This window comes from Amphiprion ocellaris, chromosome 18 (assembly GCF_022539595.1).
Source record: "Amphiprion ocellaris isolate individual 3 ecotype Okinawa chromosome 18, ASM2253959v1, whole genome shotgun sequence".
Taxonomy (NCBI): Eukaryota; Metazoa; Chordata; class Actinopteri; family Pomacentridae; genus Amphiprion; species Amphiprion ocellaris.
Window position 1 is genome coordinate 30231263 of NC_072783.1, and position 20243 is coordinate 30251505.

At 40.9% G+C, this 20243-nt stretch overlaps 1 protein-coding gene across 4 annotated transcripts in view; it reads right to left on the reverse strand.

Moving 5' to 3' along the window:
* LOC111565601 (zinc finger MIZ domain-containing protein 1-like) overlaps nt 1–20243 on the reverse strand; it is a 117177-nt gene that overhangs the window by 18216 nt on the left and 78718 nt on the right. For 2 of the 4 annotated variants that reach the window (XM_035946192.2, XM_035946191.2), the window contains exons 4-6: nt 17969–18082; nt 12990–13095; nt 2685–2720 (exon numbers count right to left, since the gene is read on the reverse strand). In XM_035946192.2, coding sequence (XP_035802085.2) covers nt 2685–2720; nt 12990–13095; nt 17969–18082 — 256 coding nt within the window. Of the gene's footprint in view, nt 1–2684; nt 2721–6713; nt 6872–12989; nt 13096–17968; nt 18083–20243 lie in introns of those variants that run through there. The other 2 variants (XM_023265768.3, XM_035946194.2) reach the window with 2 other exon arrangements.

Sequence of the window (20243 nt, forward strand, 5' to 3'; positions counted from 1 at the left end):
GATGATTCATGTAGATCTCATCACTGTGACTGTCGTTTCTTGGTCGTGGTTACACAGAAACTAACCTTCGCGCTAAGCAGGCCAGTGTTTTAAAAGATAATCTCTCTTGGCACATGCAACAAATCTTTTCATTAAAAACAGGGCATGCCATTCAGTGTCTCTGTCAGGCACGAAGGTGGAACTCTATAGCATCTCGCCCCCTGTTGAGAATTAATTCCTTGTGCATTAAAGCCAAACAGCTCCCCAGACCAGCATTCAATCTTCAGCCTGTTACTGTATGTCGGTTCCTGCTACATTAAGCTGATTGGGAGCAAAACTCCTTCCAAACCTACATCTTTATGTCTTAATACAGAAGCGCAAATCTGGCAACAGTGACTCAAAGTGTCTGAGGTTAAGTTTCAAAGGACTACACCAGCGGTTTGCTGTGTTTTCCTGCATTTACTGGAAATTTTATAAACTTTATGTCACAGTTAACCATTTAAAACATGACCGCACTGTGTTTTAGTTGTTTTTTCCCATTTCCATTAACTTGGCAATGGAAAAACTTTTAGAAATGTGCAGAATAATTTGTCAAAGTCCCGTAATCGTTGCTTGGAGATGCATTTCAAGTGCAGCTTGAATTGGACTGTAGTACCACACAGCAATACTACAACTATGGCTAAACTTAACGTAGACTTGTTGCTCATAAAAAAATATAATACTTTTTACTCTCTTTAACATAATTTCTACATCATTTTAAGTGCATTTCAATGATTTATGCTTCTTTTCTAGTTCCTACAAATGCTATATAAATATATTTTGCATGGCTAATATAAGTGTGAAGTTTCAGCATTATGCTAACTGATTATCACACTACACAAAAACTGTTTAGCATGCATTACAAAACTCTCAGCAACAACTAATACATAATTAGCATAAGGAGCTAAAACCTGAAAGACACAGGACAAAGAGTGGGAACTTTCTTCATTCATTTAAAAACTATTTTTACCTTAGACAAGATAAAAATTCTGAACCCAGACTGTCAGACTTGTGACTTTTGCTGTGCCCAAGCTGCAAACTGCACCACCCCGGAGTGTTTTTAACTACACACCTCTCCAACCAGATTATCAGATGAGCAGACCTGCAAAGAAGCAGCTTACAGGAGCCAGACTGTTTCCCCGAGCAATAGGCTGCTATTAACGAAGGCCCAGCCTTAAGCCCTTGTCTACAATGATACTAATTAGGCATGGAGCAGATGTGCCCAGAGTAGTGCCCACCTCGGGGTGCTGGGTAGAGCCGGTAGTGTCACGGCTGCATACACTGGTGGCTGATTCACCTGTGACCTTTTCACAGTGGGCCTGGGGTCAAAGCCTCTTTAGAAATACAGTAGAAACAGACACTGGAGGAACCTGGGTCTGGTCCTGGCACCCCTCTAGGCTCATTAGAGACATCCATATGTGCAACAGCTCAGGATTTGAATAAAAAAAGCTCCCTTATGATAAACACTCAGGCCAAACGGAAACAATGAAACTCAAACCAGATCCAAGCAGAGATTATTCTCATCCTGAGTGTTTCTTAGCCTTAGGTGGACTTCATAAAATAATCATTTTGCAGATTGTGAGCAATTCTTTTTCATCTCATTGCCTCAAATTGGATCCTACAGCAATTTCATTACATTTTAATTCATCTTATTTTGCATGTAATGCTTTATAGATCTTGGTTATGTCTTCGATGTCAATTTAAAAAAGTTACACTGAGGTCCTTAAGGACAAAAATGTCCACATCAAAAACAATGCCAAAAAAACCCGATGTATATTATATTATTTTTCACTTTCAATGACTTATCTATTTAAATCTACATCAGTCCGGATCATAATTACACAACATTCATTTATTTTCAAGATGTCTGTTTCTTTACATGACACCAGAGTTGTTTTTTAATGGAAAAAAATTTTGTAAATGATTTAATGTCCAAATAGTAAGTGCTAACTGGAAAATTTGTATTTTAAATTTTTTTGATAATCACTTTCTGGGACATGTCAGTGATTAACAACTGCATTGTGTAGTGTTACTTTTTTTTTTTTTAAAGTTACACTCAAAAACATCCTCATGGGTGCATGAGGGTTAAGTTACTGAGATTTTGTCCATATAGAAATAATACAATTTATATCATGTACTAATAATAGCATTTAACATCACATATTTCTATTAGTGGCCCAGCACTGAAAACTCTGTTGCATGTTTATTGCATTCAGTTTGCTGGATTTTCATGTATACTTGTTTCCTCACAGCAGTCATTAAAGTTTCATCACAGCAGCTTGATGTAAGCTCCGTTCACGGCTCTTCCTCTGGTGTATAATTAACAACCGAGTCAAGAGGGACAAGAGATAAATTTATGATGGGTTGAATGAACAGCCAAGAACATGAGTTTTGCACCATGATGCAAGCAGAGATGGTGGAACAACATGTGCGACATGCTTCGTACGGTAAAAACTCTGACAGACAACACAACAGCAGCCATGTAGTTTTTTCTAAATGACCAACCAAAAAAAAAACAAAAAAACAAAAAGCAGATCAGTCCACGTTACAGCATGTCGACACAGTCCGATGCGTAATGTGAGGACTTGGATGAAGATGGGTGCTTGGTTGGATTCAGCCAATGTGTTATGAGTTTCCTGTGCAGTACTTCGACAAACAGCAAGTACCTGAGTCAGACTGACACCTCCTGCAGCAGTTGGTTTCTGTAGGGTTCAAATTTTACATTTTACTGGACTTTACAAACATTTCTAAGATATTCAGCAAATGACAGACACTTGATTATCTCACTTTTTCAAACCTATGAGGTGAATGAATGATTGATTAATACTTTAGGTTGTAATTCACATAAAAACCTACCAAGAAGATAAGAGAATGACTAAACAGACTGTATTTGAAATCAGCAAAAACCGTTTCTGGCTGTCACATCATGCCATTCATTGAAAGAAAGGGCATTCCTTCAGGAGGTAACTCCTCCTGCTACAGATACAGATACAGTGAAGCACTTTCCACAGCTCCACACTCCAATACCTAATCCACAGCTGACAAAAAACACATGCACAATTACTTTTCCTCTACGGGACTGATCACAAATTAAGATCAAATAGCACACTCCTGTTTGTTCTCTTGGATAAAGAATAACAAGTAGGCAGAGGACCGTGTGTCCCGCTTTGACGTGAGGAGGGAAATCCACCTACAGGTACACCTGGCATCTCAATGCAAATTTACAAGTCTGATAGTCAAAACTTCAGATCATATTCCAAATAAAGTAAGCTGATGTTTTATTTTACTTCATGTAAAATAAAACAGACAATTATTTCATGTCTATGAGGTACTAAATTCACACTAAACTCAGCTGAAACAGTCTATTTGGAGTTCATGAAGCTAAAAACGTCACTATTAAGATTTAACTACAGTTTGGCTGGTAGTACGACTGTCCCTGCCACCTTTTTTAAAATCATATTATCACAATTTACCATAATATCATATCATATGGCAATTTTATTATGAAAGTCCAAGTTCTAATTTTCAACAACACTTCCATTGCATAACATCATTGACTACAACATCTGCTATGACATTTTACAATCTTTAAACCCTTTCAAATCTGCCAGCAGGTTTGAAAGGCAGGCTGTCTTTTTTTTTTTTTTAAAGGCAAAATTACACTATTTATCAGAGCCAGAAACAGTAAAAACACAAAGAATCATGGAATTTTCGAACTTTCCAACTGTTCTTGGACTACACATCATTTGGAAAACCAAATCTAAGCTTAAAATAGTGATATTTCATCAAAATCACTTTATTCTACATTTCTACATGCATATAAAAAAAAATGTAGGACCTTCTCGGCTGAACTACAGGCTGTGTATGAAAATGAATTTGCAATGTAAGTAGTAAAATATATGTAGTATGTAGAGTCACCAGTAGTGGTAAAGTGGAGAAAGTATTTCTCTTTTTCTTGTTATATATAAAAAAACACAATTCAACTTTATTTTTTATGATTCATCGCATAATAACTGCCTCATCCTGCAGTTTTCTGTGCTTCCAGACATGGTTGTGCTGTTACAATAGCGGTGCAGAACTTCATATTGCAGAGAAAAATTAGGCCACAATGAGAAAAAATCCACAGAAACTGCTTGAGGTTAACCTAAAAATGTAAGTGATTGGCTGGTAGAATTGCTTTCCTTCATTCAGTATCATATTTGGGACTAATTATGAGACCAATTTTGCAGATTTCATGTCAAATTGACATGCTTAGTTGAAAAAGTCGGCCTATTTTTCCACTTGTCACACTCAGAAGAAGGTGAAATTTGCCTAAATAGTGTAACTTCCTCATCAAAAATTTGATAAAGAAGAGTCCAAACTTTACCTTTCACCAGCACTTCTACTGTATAACATCACTAAATATAGGAGACACTATGAGCCCTACAGTTTAAATTGCATTACTATATCATCTTTTCCCTCTCCTCATTGTGATCAACGTCCCACTTTAAGTTTGATTCGATGATCACAATTCAACACAAGCTGTAAACAAGCTGCGCCCTGTAATTACTTACAGTTGACGTTCTTTCATTAAAGTAATGCGAAAAGTGCTTGCACGTTCTGCGAGTACACAAATGCCGTCAGCCATCGGCGTGCTGCTGCATGCTGTTATTTTGACTACTGAGGAACTTAAAAGAAAAAGGTCAGTGCAATTTCACAACTTGGTGGGAGAAAAAAAACAAATCCAATATAGAGAACAAGAGATTCATTGAAGCTGACAAAACAACAGTAATGAATAGTTGGAACTGCAGTGAGCTGCACAGCTAGCCAGACAAATCTTTACCAACGCCGCCTGTTGCAAAAGCTCTTTTGTCTTAGCATGTTGGGAACTGTCCCACAGACACATTTTAAGGAAAAAAAACGATTTGAATAATTGCCTAAACCGGGACTTTACTGTACAGCTGAACAAAACCCTCCTTGGAGAGGAAGCAAAGTGAACAATAAACAACCCAACATCCCAGAATAAAAAGTTCTACTGGGGTCAGGAGGAGAAGTCATTACACCAGCTGGATTTCTCGCTTAACAGAAACTTGAGTTTTCAGTTAGCTCCATTTAGTAAAGCTTGGATTCAAGTGGTGGACACACAATCACAGCTGAAAATTAATGCAGTTTTCTGATCTATATGTTGGGCATCACTTAAGTAATGAGCAACAAAACACAAGGCCATGAAGAGAAGGAACTCTGAGCCTTGCAAGATGTGGATCAAGAGGATTTTGAGAAGTTTTTATGGAAATTTGCTCCTCTTTAAAAAGCCTCAAATGAAGTTTCTCATGGTCTGATCTGAAACCAGTGGATTCCTTTATAGCAGTGTAAATCTGTGAATGTGTCTCTGCACTGGCTTGTACTGCGCTGTGTGCCACCGGAGGGGGGGAAGAGAGAGAGAGTGGGTGTGATAAACTGCCAAGAGTCTCGTGGAAAACGCCGCCTCAAGTAGGTCAGAGCAACTCAGAGAGATAATCAAGGCCATTTTGACCCCTTCTGTGTGAGCCGTAAGTGGGTCAAATGCAGCAGTCAGCTGTTGCAACTCTATCACGCGGGGCGCTGCGAGGCACTCGTCATACAGTCAAACCCCATTCCGTTAGTTGAAGACATGGCAGGGCGCCCGCCTGCACCCACCAATGCAGGAATCAATCCTCCATCTGCCCCCCGAGGGGTGAAATAATGTGAAGTTCCTCTCAGCAGCAGCAGTAGCAGCAGATCCACCTTCCCTCTTGTCACTGAATACACCCCCTGCAAACACAACCCTCTTTATCTGTTGTCTCCTCCTTTTGACAGCTCACAGCTTTGCAGCTCTGTCCTATTCACAAAGACTCCTCCTCACTCTCCTCCAACCCTTCGTGTCTAAAATGCCACCCGCATTTCAACCAGACTAACTCCGGCAACGTCCCCGCTTATTTCTCACTCTTCACTAAACAGAGGGGGAAAAGGGGGAACCCATGTGTCTAGAAACACTTCTGAGCATGAATCTGCAACAGCAGAACAAAGGCGACACAGGGCAGCCTTAATCTCTGCACTACTGAAGCCAGCAGCTATTTTAAAGCTCTTTCTCTGCATGTCTCTCCATCCCTCCCACCTTTCTCTCCTCTCTACAACATTCTTCCTCCCCCTCCCTCTCTCCCTCTCTCTCTTCCCCCTTCGTTTCCCTCTCGGTGTCTCAGGGCAGCAGCTCTTCTCTGTTTTCCTCTCTCCTCTCTCCCTGCGTGTCCAGTGGCTGACTGCACAATACACATCAATTATTCATGGCTGCTCTCTCCGTTTCGCAGGCAAAACCAATCACAGATGGAGTCATTGCTAATGGGCTCCTGCTGTACTTGCCACCGGCTTCTTTGCACTCAAGCAACAAATACCCCAGAGACAATGAGAGGAAAAACAGGGATAAGCTGTTAAAAAAAGAGAGAGAGACAGGAAGGAAACTCCATGCAGCAGCAGCAACGAGGAGAGGAAGAGGAGAGAGAAAACACACCGAGACAGGTACGCCACGAATAATTTACCACCCCCAAAAAATTAAGAGCCGGCTTTCTGCAGCATGAGAAGGGTTAAAAGCAGGGAGAGAGAGGGGGAGACAGAGGGGGGAGACAGAGAGAGAGAGTGGGGGGTGGGAGGACAGGCAGACAGGGAGAGAAAAGAGAGAGAGAACCGAATGCTTATCTCCTCACCTCGGATGTATGCAGCTGTTATTGATGTATCTTCTTTTTCTGTCTAGTGATCCATTGCTTGCTCTCCCAATACACACATCACACAGAAGCAGCCACAGCCACTTCGCCAGAAGGGAGAGAGAGGGGAGGGGAGGGAGGGGAGGGAGGGGAGGAGGAGATGGGAGAGGAAAAAAAATGCTAGGCAGCTCACATTTCAAACTTGCAAAAGGGGGGTGGTGCCTAATGTGCTAGACAGCCTGTATCTTGGCCTGGGTCCAGAGCAATGAGTAAAAAAAAAAAAAAAAAAAGAGAAGAAGAAGCCTCAATCAATTCATTTAAAGCAAGAGAGGGAAGATGCAGCGGAAAAGGGGATCCAGGTGAAGATTTCAACCCTCCCCAATACAACCCTTTTGCCGTTGCATGCTTAATCCATCAAACTAGTCATTGTAATTAAGGGGCACGGAGGAGGAGGCTGGGTGTTGTTGGTATCAGCGAGGGAGGGGCAATTAGACCACATTTGCCTTTCAGCACACATGATCCCCGAGTAAGCTTTTGGATAAATAATTACACACCTACAAAATGTGTAAACTGTGGGTCGACGAGCCACCTGAGGCAGTCCGGAGCTCCTATTGTCAAATAAAAAGTACCTGCACTCACCGAGTCAATTCGGGTGTCAAATTAGTACAACTGATTTGTGGCTAAAATACAATGAAGAGGCGTTTAATTAGAGACATGAGGTACAATGTAAATCAATTTCCAAACAGCCCGTTTTCGCTGCACAGTAAATTACGGCGCCATATGGAGTAGCTTAAGATGCGACCAATCACCTCCTGCTGCCACAGACATAATAACTGCAGCAACTACAAGGGAGGAAGGACAGACAGCTCTTATCTCTGGTCTCTCCTGTCTGTATTTGCTCTCCTGGTATTTACTATCAGCTAAGTGCACGGCGGGTGACTTACGGCCCTGCACCCCGACTGCAAGTTAACACATCCATCACGGTCGACTGGAAGGCTTCTGATCATAAAGCGCAAAACAAACCAAAAAAACACAGATTGTCAAAAGTGTTTGGATTTACAGTGCGTAGGACACTATTTTTTGAGAATTAAATGCACATATAAAGCCTTTACCTCTCTAAATTCCACCAGATACTAAAAAGTTTCCAAAGAAACTGGAGAAATGTGCACAAAATGAACACAACCAAATGCAATGGTGTGGCCATAAATGACACTTTGAGTAAAGTAAAGTAATTTGTGGCTCCAATAAAATGCTGAAAATAGAAGGTAAAATATTCAAAATACACTGCATGTGCGATAAATGTAACTGAGTCAAATTTAAGGGGAAAAGTTGGAGACATTTCCAAAAAAAATCAAACACAGATCTCCAGAGAATATTATTATAAATGAGATATGCAGTGATCTCCATCAGAGTTTAGATAAGCCTTATTTCGATTCCGCTGGACTAAAATAATGGCATCATCACTCTTTCAACTAAGGCTTCTAATTCTGTTTTAAATCTACATTTAAATTTGATTAACCGCCGCTTGTTCATTTCTTAAACACAGTCTTCAAGTTAATCCAACTGCTGTTCAAAGTCAAACAAGGTCACCGACAATGTTTTTAGCCTCCTGTGCTATTCTCTATTTAGGAAAAACCACAGCTAAACTATATGTTGAAGTGAAGAGACAGACAGAAGAAGAAAAAAAAACCTGAACATTTTGGTGTGGAAAGCTCTGGGAGGAGAAATTACAGCCCTGAAGGCCTGAGTGTGTGTAGAGGCAGAGACCTTGCAGTTCTCTGACAGCGTATCTGACCTCCACGTCTTAAGCACCACTTCACTGGGAAGCATGGTGAAAGCTGCTGTATGATCAGCACTTCAAACTACAGTTTAGAGGAAATTTACATTATATTTGCACTCTAGCGTACAAAGGAATTCAACCACTTCAGTGTGAGGTTAAAAAAAAAAAAAAAGTTTTACCGCACACTCAAGTATGCTCATCTTAACCGTAACTGTCTTTTTTTCTTTGAAAAGAATTTCTGCAATTTTCCTGTCAAAAGAAGTTCCATAGAAGAAAAGAGCATTCTTTCTAGCAATGAGATAATAATCCTCTTTCCATTCATTGAAGAAATTAAGTCAATTTTTCAATTTCACTTGATAGAAGCAGTCATTCTGATACTTTGTTCAAAACCCCTTGAACTTATTACACACAATGTCCACTTTATTTTGTACTTTTCTGGGTGTTTTTTGCTCCTGTCACATTTTCACTCACTGTGGGTCTAATATTTCTCTGTACTACAAAGCACCACACCTCTATGGAAACTGCACAACCATGACTAGAAGCTAAGGGAACTCAAAAATTCCTTCTGTGCAGTCTGACACAGTTGTAAAGTCATAAATCACAATAGATAAAAAAAAAAAGTTGAATTGCTTCGAATATCTCTTTAATAAACATTGGAAAAACCTACAAATCGACATGTACATCTTTCAAATACCTACAGGTGCTATCAATACTCTATATAGTACAGATATCTTACTGCTGACATTTTTAATTTGTTTTCATGCTTGTCTGCTTTCCGTTCACTGTAAACACAGCCTGCAGTTCAACCGAGTCCAGATGAAAAGTCCCTGAATTTTTGTGACATGATTCTCGGTCACAGATAAGTAACCAATGGCTTCTAAGTTCCACACAGGAGCACAGAATTTTATGTATTTTACAGATTCTCATTAGTGCAAATGGTTTATTTTGGGAAAATTTTAAAACGAGACATCAGATATCACAAATGTAAGCTTAGATGTGGATCATTTCCTGGACGAGGAGGACAAGCACTGTTGCAACAGTTGCAAATCTAAGGATACGCTTTGATTTCACAGTTTTGGGTTTTGATAAATGGTGTGATTTTGGGTTTTTTTTTGTTTGTTTAATTAAGCATTTCTTTCAAACCCACCTCTGAGTTTGGGTATTCCGAGGGCTTAACAAACTTAGTTCATTCTGTCATCCCCTGCTATATCTGTCTACTTAAAGCACACAGCTGTGGCATGTGTGTCCGTGGTGGAAGTGAGAACCCGTTTTTCGAAATCTCTCTTGAGACAAACTTGCAATTTTAGGCTTTTAAAATACAGCTGACTTGACTTAGATAATGGCTGATGGATACTCTAGATAGATTTCTAGATTTCTGCGGTATTAAGCAGGTGGCCCCACTGCATAGTCTTTATGTCCAACAGCAAACAAACCCTCCACCCGCTCCCACGCTGGCCGGCTGCTTCATCATGTTTGAAAACCGAGAAGCCACTTTTTGATGTCCCACCTTAAAAAAAACCAAACAAACAAAAAAACGCCCACAGCCGAACCAACTAAACAAGATGCAACAAAACAACAAAAACCCATTTGCTTGGATATTTTTATCACGCTGACACTGTTATCTCCAGCCCACAGTGTCCACAGACCACACTTGAAAACAGGCCTGCATGTGTAAAACGAGTGTAGCGACAACCGGGCCCTGACAAGAAGCGAAAGCCCAACTAATTATCTGCTGAATAGCTGGTTTACCAGGCGTTTGTTACACGGCTGAAAGGAACGACTCGAGGAGCTGAAAAACTTCTCCTCTTATAAAGTTGGTGCCTCCTTTCACTCTTTAGAGCTGAAGGAATTCCAAGAGCCTGCTGAAGCGCACACGATTGGGAATGCTCCGCTCTGACCCTCTGGCGGGGAAAAAAAAATCGTGATTAAGCGTTTTGCAGAGTGAACCACCGTGGTCGTGCAGGAAGGGTGATGAAACAGGCCTAACAGGGCTGCTAATGTACTCTGTGATGGGAGGTCCTGATGAGTTTATCCACACTGAGCGAGTGATCTCCCTGCTTTAGAAGTGGCCACGGCTCCACGTGCATCGCTTTGCCCTGCGGTAAGACAGTCCAAGTAATCACAGATTAATAGAGCAGGCTAATCCCATTCACAAAGAGGTCACTACTAACAGACAGACGCCCCACCCCCAGCGCTGCTCCGGCATTGTGGGCCACTTGCAAAAAAAAAAAAAAGGCAAAAAGGACTACAAACCGGCCTACCCCCCTGAGTACATCTATTACAGAGATCAGTGGCACAATTGACCAAATCACACTGAGTTTTTCATTTCCACTTTGCTTAGCTGTTCACTTTGCTATACCAACTCCCATTTTTTGTCTTCCTGGTGTCTTTAAGATCTATTTCTTTCCAGTTTTTGCCCTTCCGAGCTATTTTCCTACAAACTAATGCCTTAAATTGTTGGAGGCATTTCATGATTAATCAATTTGTCAAAGCTACAACCTATTTCAACTGTAAGCCCACTGTGAACATTGATTTCCTACTTGCTGAAATCAGCTCTGCACTCCCCCTCGGCTCAATTTTCTACCATGTTCGGGAGAGGAATTTAGATGACATAACAGAAATGCAATAGCTGCGACCACGCTTCGCACCAGAGCCAGGACCAGTTAAGGCCCGGTTAAAATGAGATGCCAAATCTGATTTACTTATTAGCGCTCATCCACTGACCTGATGTCTTCTGAGGCAGACAGCCCAGCTCAGAACCATTAAATATCTTGCTTTTTTTGGTAACATAAGATTTTTCGGAGCAGATTACGACATGCATGATGAGACTGAGCGGGGTGGCAGTTTGCCTGGAATGTTTCCTGGGTAGTTTTTCTGTTTTGAAAAGTCTCTGACATACACAAACCTCTTTGTAGAAAACTTTCGTCATAACATCAGCCGTTGCATATGTAGAAATAGTCTTTGCTAAAACAACACAGGACACTACATTCATCCTCTTCCCATGTCCTCCAGACACACATACAATCTTTTCCGATTCGTTCCCCAAAACTCTCCTCACCAAACACTGACTGGTCTGTCTTGGGTGTTGGATGGCTGACCTGCTGCCGCCATCCCGGCCCCACCATGTGACTCCCTCCCTTTCCTCCGTCGCTCGGCAACGGCCCCCGCTGGATGCCGGCGAGCGGGTCCTGCCCCTGGGGCCCCCGTGGGAGTGTCCTTTAAGAGCCATCTCCCCCGGCTGCCAGCGAGGGCTTTTCTCTCCACTTTAACAACCTCCTCGACTGGGGCCTCCACTCTAAAGCTTCTGGGAGCTTTGCAGGAGAAAATGCCTCTGCGGTGCTTTCCATTCTCTCTCTCTCTCTCTCTCTTTACAGGCCTCTCCTCTCAAAATATTCATGCATTTACAGGTACATAATTGTCCATGAAATGTACTTTGGGATGCTGCCTAGACTCGAGAACTCAAACCGCTTTCCAAATGACTACTGTTGCAGGAAATTATTCAGACAGAGAATCAATTGGCAATCTTATGTAAGCCCATAAAGTAGGCCCTGAGATTTGATTTAGCATTAAGTAGAATTAGAACATTTGGCGGTGTAAGTTAATTGCAGACAGAGTATGATTCCCCCACCCATGGCTGACAGAACGGTGACAATGCATGATTTGAAGCCTCGTATAACCACGAATAAAAACCACGAGCGTCGTAATTCATAAAAAAAGAAAAAAAGCCAAACACGAGTGAAAATTAAAACAATATGTGGCACTGACTTCACGTCCCGGTCAACTTAAAGAGGCTCAGCACACAGAAGCAATTGCACAACCCTCCGCTTTGCTCATAACCCAAGACAGGTGGAAACCACAAATCACAAAGTGCAAAAGAGAACAAAACATTTCTGTTATCTTCTGAGCCGCTGACAGCCGATACATCTTCATTCTCATCGTGCTCCAGCACGCTTTTTCACCAGCTTAATAACAACATTTAGCAGCCTGCATCTGTACCAATAATCCATCACTGCACCCAGATGATGGAGCTGTGTGAAAACAGGAACTCATCGTCGCTGATACTGTAGTTTTTGTCCCGCATGACAAATGGAACATTCTGCTATACGCGCTTTATCTAAAACCCAAGAGAAGAAAACAAATCGAGCTGTGGTTCTCAATGCCGTGAACAAGTTTGCTAGTGAGATGTGACATGAAGAAAAGAGAGAAGATATGATATGTTCAACTGGATATGGAGTGAAAAAAGTAAAGGTAGTTTCTTCTACTCCTTGTGATGAAAAAAAACTGGCTACACTGCGGTTTAATCTTTGAAAAAAGCCAAAAAATACTCAAGTTACTAATGTCAGACACTGAAATTCTCTCAAACACAGTTTTTCTTCAGTCTGGTAGCAATGGGTGGGTATCGGGAAAGGCTGCCAAGAAAGCAGATATAAACTTTGAGCCTGAACAGGCCAGCATGGCCAGATGGCCTGAGACGGCGGTTGAGAAAACTCTGGTCTTACCTGCTGATTTTGGAGTGAACTTGTCCCTGTTGGCAGCGCATACGGCCAGGAGCCGGTAGCCCAGGTCCAAGTCGAAGCCCTGCTGCGCTGCTACGCGGCTGACCACCTGAACACAATGAAAGCATGCAGCACCGAGTCAGGACAATGTCAGATCCGTTATTATGTTCTGGTCTGCAGCTTATTTCACCCTTAGAGCTTATGGAGAGGAAAGGCCAGTTTGTGCATTGTTGAATATGGATATTTCTGCAGAAAGTGGTGCTGTATTATGTCTCAAACTGACAAGATATTTGGAAGTTTGTACTAACTCAAGAGTTTATTCTTTTAGATTATTCTCTCCTAGTAAGAACGAAGCCACACAAATGCCAAGTCCATTATCAGCTTAACAGAAATGGTGGCAAGAGCTACAAAGTGTGCATGAAGTCCTTTAAGTATGTTTATTATTCAGACAGAAAATGTTGTTAATTTACCATCTGCACCACCATTTGCTTTGACATACACAGTGACAGACCATCATGGAAAACACATGCCTCTTCGTTTTATTCACTCAAATGCAGTACATGATAGAAAAATGGTAAACAAGTTGCTAATTAACACTTAATAAAAGATTAATTTACAAAATCATTGAATACAGCTGGTAGTAAACACTTAGAACCCCAACAGTTTCTGGTCGTTTTTTTGTATTTTTTTGCTTCTGTCACATTTTTACTCACTGTAGGCTCATTTTTGTCTGCAATATAAAGTCCTGCACCTCTGTGGAAAGAGCACAACCACAGCTAGAAGTAGAGAGAACTCAAAATGTTTTCTGTGCAGCATACCAATGCTAAAATGCCATAACTCATAAAAACTGAAAAAATTCAAAACACATTTAATCAACATGTATGACACCTTTCCAAGCACCCACAGGTGTTACCAATTCTGGGGATAAAAGGGGCGTTTCATATTATATGTATTTCACTAGTTCTTTACATTTTAAATTTGTTTCTCTCCTATTTACTCTGTCAACACTGCCTGCAGTTCAGCCTAGTTCTGTCCCAGAATTTTTATCATGCATCATGTGACTGTTGGAATAGTTTCATGGTTGCATCAAGAAGCACAATTTTTATTTGTTTTCTGCAGAATTTGGTTACAAAAAACTGTTTATTTTCATATATTTTATAAGTAGAAATATGGAAAAAGTGATTCTGATAAAATAGAATTTTAAGCTTAGATTTGGCTAATTTTCTCAACAGAACCACACCTCATATATATTTAGTTCAAGGACAGCCAGAAAGTTGAAAATCCACTTCTTTTTTTTGAGTTTTATAGTTTCTGGCTCTAACAGAGTAATTTTGATGATTTTCAGAACATAACATGTCTTTTATTAAACCCGCAAGATAGTTTTGGGGTTCATGGAGTCAGACTCAGAAGAAGGACTTAGTATTTTGTTTCAACCTTTTCCCAGATTCTGACTGTTACACAAGAGCAAACGCTGGCAGCATCAAAGATCCAGTTCAACTTAAAGGATAAAACTCACTACAAATTTATCAGTTCCATATGAGTCGGTGGACAGCAAGACGAGGAGAAAATGTTGCCTCCAGTGCAGCGATGCCCACTGAGAGGAAACATTAAGAGAAACATCAACATGCCACAGGAGGCGACGTAAATCACCCTCATGTCCTGCACATTGCTTTGATTTAGCGTCGCCATAATCAGCTCAAAGAGAACCGCTCGACTCATTTAGACCTTAAGGACATACCGAGGCCTGCTCGGACCATCAGACTCCGCTAGATCCTCCTCCCTGCCTGGCTTTTCATAGCCGCGATCCTGCTGTCACACTTCAAACTTCAAGACAAGCCCCGAGGTAGTACAGCTAAACACTGCTGCCAGCACCATATCATTATCTCCTGTAAGTATAGTCTCGACGTGACACCAGAACAGAGCACGTATATCTGGTCTTTATATATAGGAATTCCCCATTAAGAAGGAGAAGAAATATGAGCATAGGCTGCCTAATTAGAATCTAAACTCGACGGGCATTTTGCTAAATGGTAATTTTAGCGTAAGAAGTTACAAAAAGTCGTTCTAATTTCAGGACTTTAATTACAGTACAGTTGCGGTGGATCAGCTACCATAAGGCAAACATATGTCTTACATCTTATGTATTAGACCAATCCAACATCTGAGTGTGTGTAAAGCTTTAAAGCTCAGCAGTAAACTGTTACCTCAAGTGCACATTTTTTGTAGTTTTGCGCTAAATTTATTTTGCTAACATATAAAAAAAACAACCTCTCAACTTGACAAGCATAAAAATCAGACCACTATAAAACACCATCTGACCTTAAAACTAATAACAAGCCTATTGTTGTGTTACCAGCTTTTAATTAAGACTAATTTAGTGACAGAAAACTAATTTAGCCACATAAACTAAGAGGAGAATTCTTCTTCTTTACACAGGTGATGTCGGATTCACCTGGAGGTCGTAACACACAAAGACGTTCACGCGCGATTTTTCTTGACTAATTGAATGTTTGAGCTGAAATCTGAAGTGCCCAAATATTCTTTTGTGTGCAATCAGCCTCAATCAGACTTGTTTTTATTGCCTCTGCCGAAAAAAGCCTGAACATCTTATTAAAAAAATGAAGATCAGTGACCTTAAAACAAGTTTAACAATGTAGTGCAACAAGCTGTTTGAATATTAATTATCTTGAAATCATGGAAAAATAATTCATTATAAAGTAGAATTTAATTGATTTGACCTTTTTTTTTTTTTACATGCTAAATTCCCCAAAAAATGCAATTCAGTCTCCTGGTGAAACTCCAGGCATAATGAAACAGAAAAAGTCTTATTAAATCCTCCATTGAGATTAAAAGATAAGTAATGGAGTTTTCAGCACCCGTTTCTTATTTTTAACGCTTCATTGCTTGATCAGGTCTTTGTTGCTGTTTCTGTAAAGTCAGATCAGGAACTTCTCCAGATGACATGTTGCTGTTAATACAAGATTTTTCCACCTTTCTCGCATTCCCAAAATGCCAACGTCGAGGTACAAAACATGCAGGGTGAAGCGTTAACCATTACAGCGTGAGTCCGGGTAATTTCACAATCACATCAGATTGTCTGTGCTCCCTCCCAGTGTGGTTCACACTAAGGTCTATACAAGCCATAAAAAGGAAAAGCCTCGAGATTTTCACGGTGGGAAACAAATTGAATTGGCGAAATGGAGGAAAAAGCACCTGCTGTTGCACATTAAAGTAGTAACACAAACAATCACTTGAATGGAGGGATGTGTCACAGCAGTTTCACTGTGGCGCACGAGGCACAAATCTCTCGGGTTTCTTCACCTGCCGCAGCCCCGCTCGCTCGACGGGGATACAAATTGCACCTAACAGGAGCTATATGTGTCTCTTATCTAATGCTGGAGGCAGTATGTTAAAGCACAGTATGGCCTAAGGAGACAGGTGAGTGACACATCTGCAGTCCATCCATTGTTCTTTTAACTGGGTCTTCTTTCTCTTGGTGGAAAAAAAGAGTATCTAAAGCACCTGGGAGTAAGGTGGACAGAGGAATGAAGTTAGGAATGATTTGAGTAGTTTGTGTGAATATTTTGATGGTTTGTAACCTTTTGAATCCAAAAAAGACAATAGTGGGTTTGAAGGGGATGTTGTGTAAAAAGAAAAGTCAAATTACACAATTTATCTATGCTACAAATTGTAAAAAATGAACAAAAATGAAAACAAAAAACAAACAAGGGAGAATAGTCTGATTTCCAACTTTCCATTTGTCTTTCATGTGTCATTTGGTTTTCTGCTAGTGAACCAAATCTGATGTTCCATTCCAAAACATTTACCAGAAAGAAATCACGTACACCACCCAAAAACAAAAGCTGTGACCAATGACTTTTTGGCTGAACTCGGCGTAACTGCAGGCAGTGTTTGCACAAAGAAGCTAGGAGGCAAGTATGGAAGCAAATCAAAAATATACTTCATAAAACATCTATAGTATGCAGAGGCACCATTTCCCCTCAGTATTACTAACGCATGTCGGCATTTGCAAAAATGTTGTACTTTTACATGTTGAATCCATTTTTTTTAAGTTTTGCAAAATAAACATTTAATCAAATAAAACTTTTATCTTTATGCTTGATTTTTGATGTTATAGCTGTAATATATTGCACAGAAGACATTTTTTTAAGTTCTTTCTACTTCTAGTCACAGCTTTGCTGTTTCCATAGCATTGCAGGATTTTATATTGCAGCGAAAAATGAACCTACAGTAAGTAAAAATGCAACTACAGAAAAAAAAGAACACCCAGAAACTTTTAGAGGAATGAAATTCAAACAGACAGTTCCTCTCGTTATCCTCTCCAAAGCAGATAATTACTAACTTTTAGAGTTAGAATTTTTTGCAGGGCACTGCATTAAATCTACAATAAAGTTTATAGTATATCTAGCTAATCGCAACACTGGAAATTAATTCAATCAAAATCTAAAAACCTATATGCAAGCTACAATGAAATTGTCCATTTTGGCCAACATCTTTTCTTTGTTTACAGTGCACGTGCTGCAACAGTCTTTGCTTTTCTTTTACAGATGTCATTGGATACTAATTATTCAATCAATCACAAGCCCCCAGGCATTTAGTTGTGGGAATTAAAGGCTTTGAAAGCGTGCTTGCTCCTGAGCGCCGATTGCTTTGTGTTGTGAGGATGTTATTGCACTCGTCCTTTTCGTGTTTTTTTTCAACGTGCTGATTTCATGAGCCACGGCACAAGCTGTAACCGAAGTCAGTGAGAGGTGACTAAATCTAAATCGGAGGAGTTTCTACCGAGTGAAACGCTTTTCATTTTTCAGTGACCTCAGTGAAGAGCAGGCAGCTAACCATTAGTTCTCCTGCATCCCTGGGGGAGTTACAGAAAGAGCCAACGCAGCAGTTGTTTTTAGCGGCTCTTTCCTCGTCCTTGAACCTTTTGAGCACGACACTGCGGGGTGTGACTGGTGACTTACCGTCAGGCATCCCATCAGGCTTTGCTCGAAGGGGCGCTGGAAGGCTCGGGGGTCGCCGCACCAGTCCAGCAGCTCGGTCGCTGCTGTTTGGAAATTTGCTGGATTTTGTAAGTGCTGGACAAGAAAAAGACAAAAAATTGGAAACATGTTGAGTCAAGAAATATTGCAAGAGAACAAACAGGAATTAAACTACATTCATATAGCCATTCATTTATTTATTTGTGAAAAATGGATCAATGTTATAAGACACGATTGGTTTTCTGGATCCAAAACAACTCTTTATAGTTGCAAAATGTATGCATACTGTTTGTGCACAAAATAATTAAAAATATACAAAAAGGATTAATAAGTAATGTATTAAAAACACCATTAATTAAATAAGAAAACAAAGATATTTGGCATAAAAGTAAGGATAAAAAACATTAACATAACCGGCCTACAAACCGCTGTAATGACATGTTGGTTTAGTCATTATGGTATTAAAACAGAATTTAAATATTTTCCTATAATTAATTTAATACATTTGCTCATTTCTAATCTCCTAATTGCCTTTAATTAACAGCTTTTGCACCTGCTTTGAAAAACTCTAACCAAGTTTTAATTACAGAGTGGCTTGAAAGAAAGCTGAATTTATAGCATCAAATTACCTAAAAATGCTGCTCATCACACTTTGGATTAATTATGTTATCGGGTTTAAAGTGTTAACGCTCTGGGCTGGAGAGGTGTGTCCCACTTACACTCATGCTTTCTCCCCCAGGTTTTCCGTAGCACCTTTCTTGCCGCTGAGTGCCATAAATCTCCCTGTATGGCTGCATGAATAGACGAGGAAGCCTTTATTTCACCAGCCGGCCCTGGGCTGTGCTGTGACTTTATCTGACAACAAGCTCCTTGACCTACAGGAACCCCTTTATGGCATTCATTCCCCTACTGGAGCCAGCAGCCCACTCACTAACCCTGTTGTTTGTGTTGCTGTAGAGCGGCAAAGGAAAACTAGAAAAATAGACCTCTCCTGGTCTCTGCGTCCGACTCACTGTTGGTCATCTCTGCTCTAAAAGCCTTCAAACCTCAATACAAATCACTTTATACATAGAAGAGCAGACACAGCACCTCCACTCTGCAGTAATCTGTTGCCTTTGGAGAGATTATGCACACAAGCCTTTGTAGTGCACTTGTACAAAACAGGAACAAATGGACTCCCACTCCATGGCATCAAAGGTAAATAGAGTGGTTTGTCAGCTTAAAGTGAATGGCTGCCTTCTTAATACGTCTGCACGCTTTGATTTCACTGTCAGAGCAGGAGGAAGAAGAGGAAGTGACAGCGGTACAGTCACCAGCCGCCTCACGCTGCTTTTTTCTCACTTGCTCTTTAGGGGGCAGCAGAGGTCAGGATTTGATAAGGCTGCTTTCATATCCATTTACAAAGCTGGCGTTTGACAAGCAAAGGGGGATGAAACCGGCCTTGTTTATTTTACACTCTGTCCGAGACTGTTCCGATGTGTCTTTGTCGGTGGGGGAGACTGCAGGGCTGCATGTTGTGCATGTAAATTCTACCAGTGGATAAAGTCTCCTGGAGAAAACACACACACATCCACAGATGCTAAATTTAGATGAGTCTGGAAGCTAGACAACACACGCAATCAGCGCACCGAGGATGGCAAGGGGGAGGAAAAAAGCGGGGGGAGTAGGGAGGTAGAATATGTATGGGGGGGGGGGACACCCCACCACCTCCACCACCACCACTTGGGCTTGAAGTGATTACTGTTCTTTGCACTCAGAACAATTGGTCCCACCAGTGTGGCTGTCACACGGAGAGCTTGGCACTGCCACGCCACAGATGTTCCCCTTTCTCTGGCCAAAACCCACCAATCAAACCTAAACTAGTGGCCAAGAGACCCGTCACACTCCCCCTATCCTCGTCTCCCCCCTGGGTGAGGACGATCCTCCAACATTTACACTCTAGTTAAAAGCTCGTGCCCAGTTCGATGGGGAAAACAAAGACGGACAGGACTGGCGGTGTCTTGAGAATACAGCTTTCCTCAGATGCAATCATCCTCTGTAGTCACGTCTGGAAACAACTTGATCTGAACATCTGCAGCTAAACTCAAAGTGACATGCAGATCTGGCTTTCCATTCACAACCCCAGCTTTTCTAGTTTGCTGCTGCTGTTCTACATTCATTGAAAACATGCTAATGGAGACAATTAACCCTGGAAAGAGCATAGAGGCAAACAGCTGTGCAGTCAGTGCAGCAGCAGCAGCAGCAGTACAGACAGGGT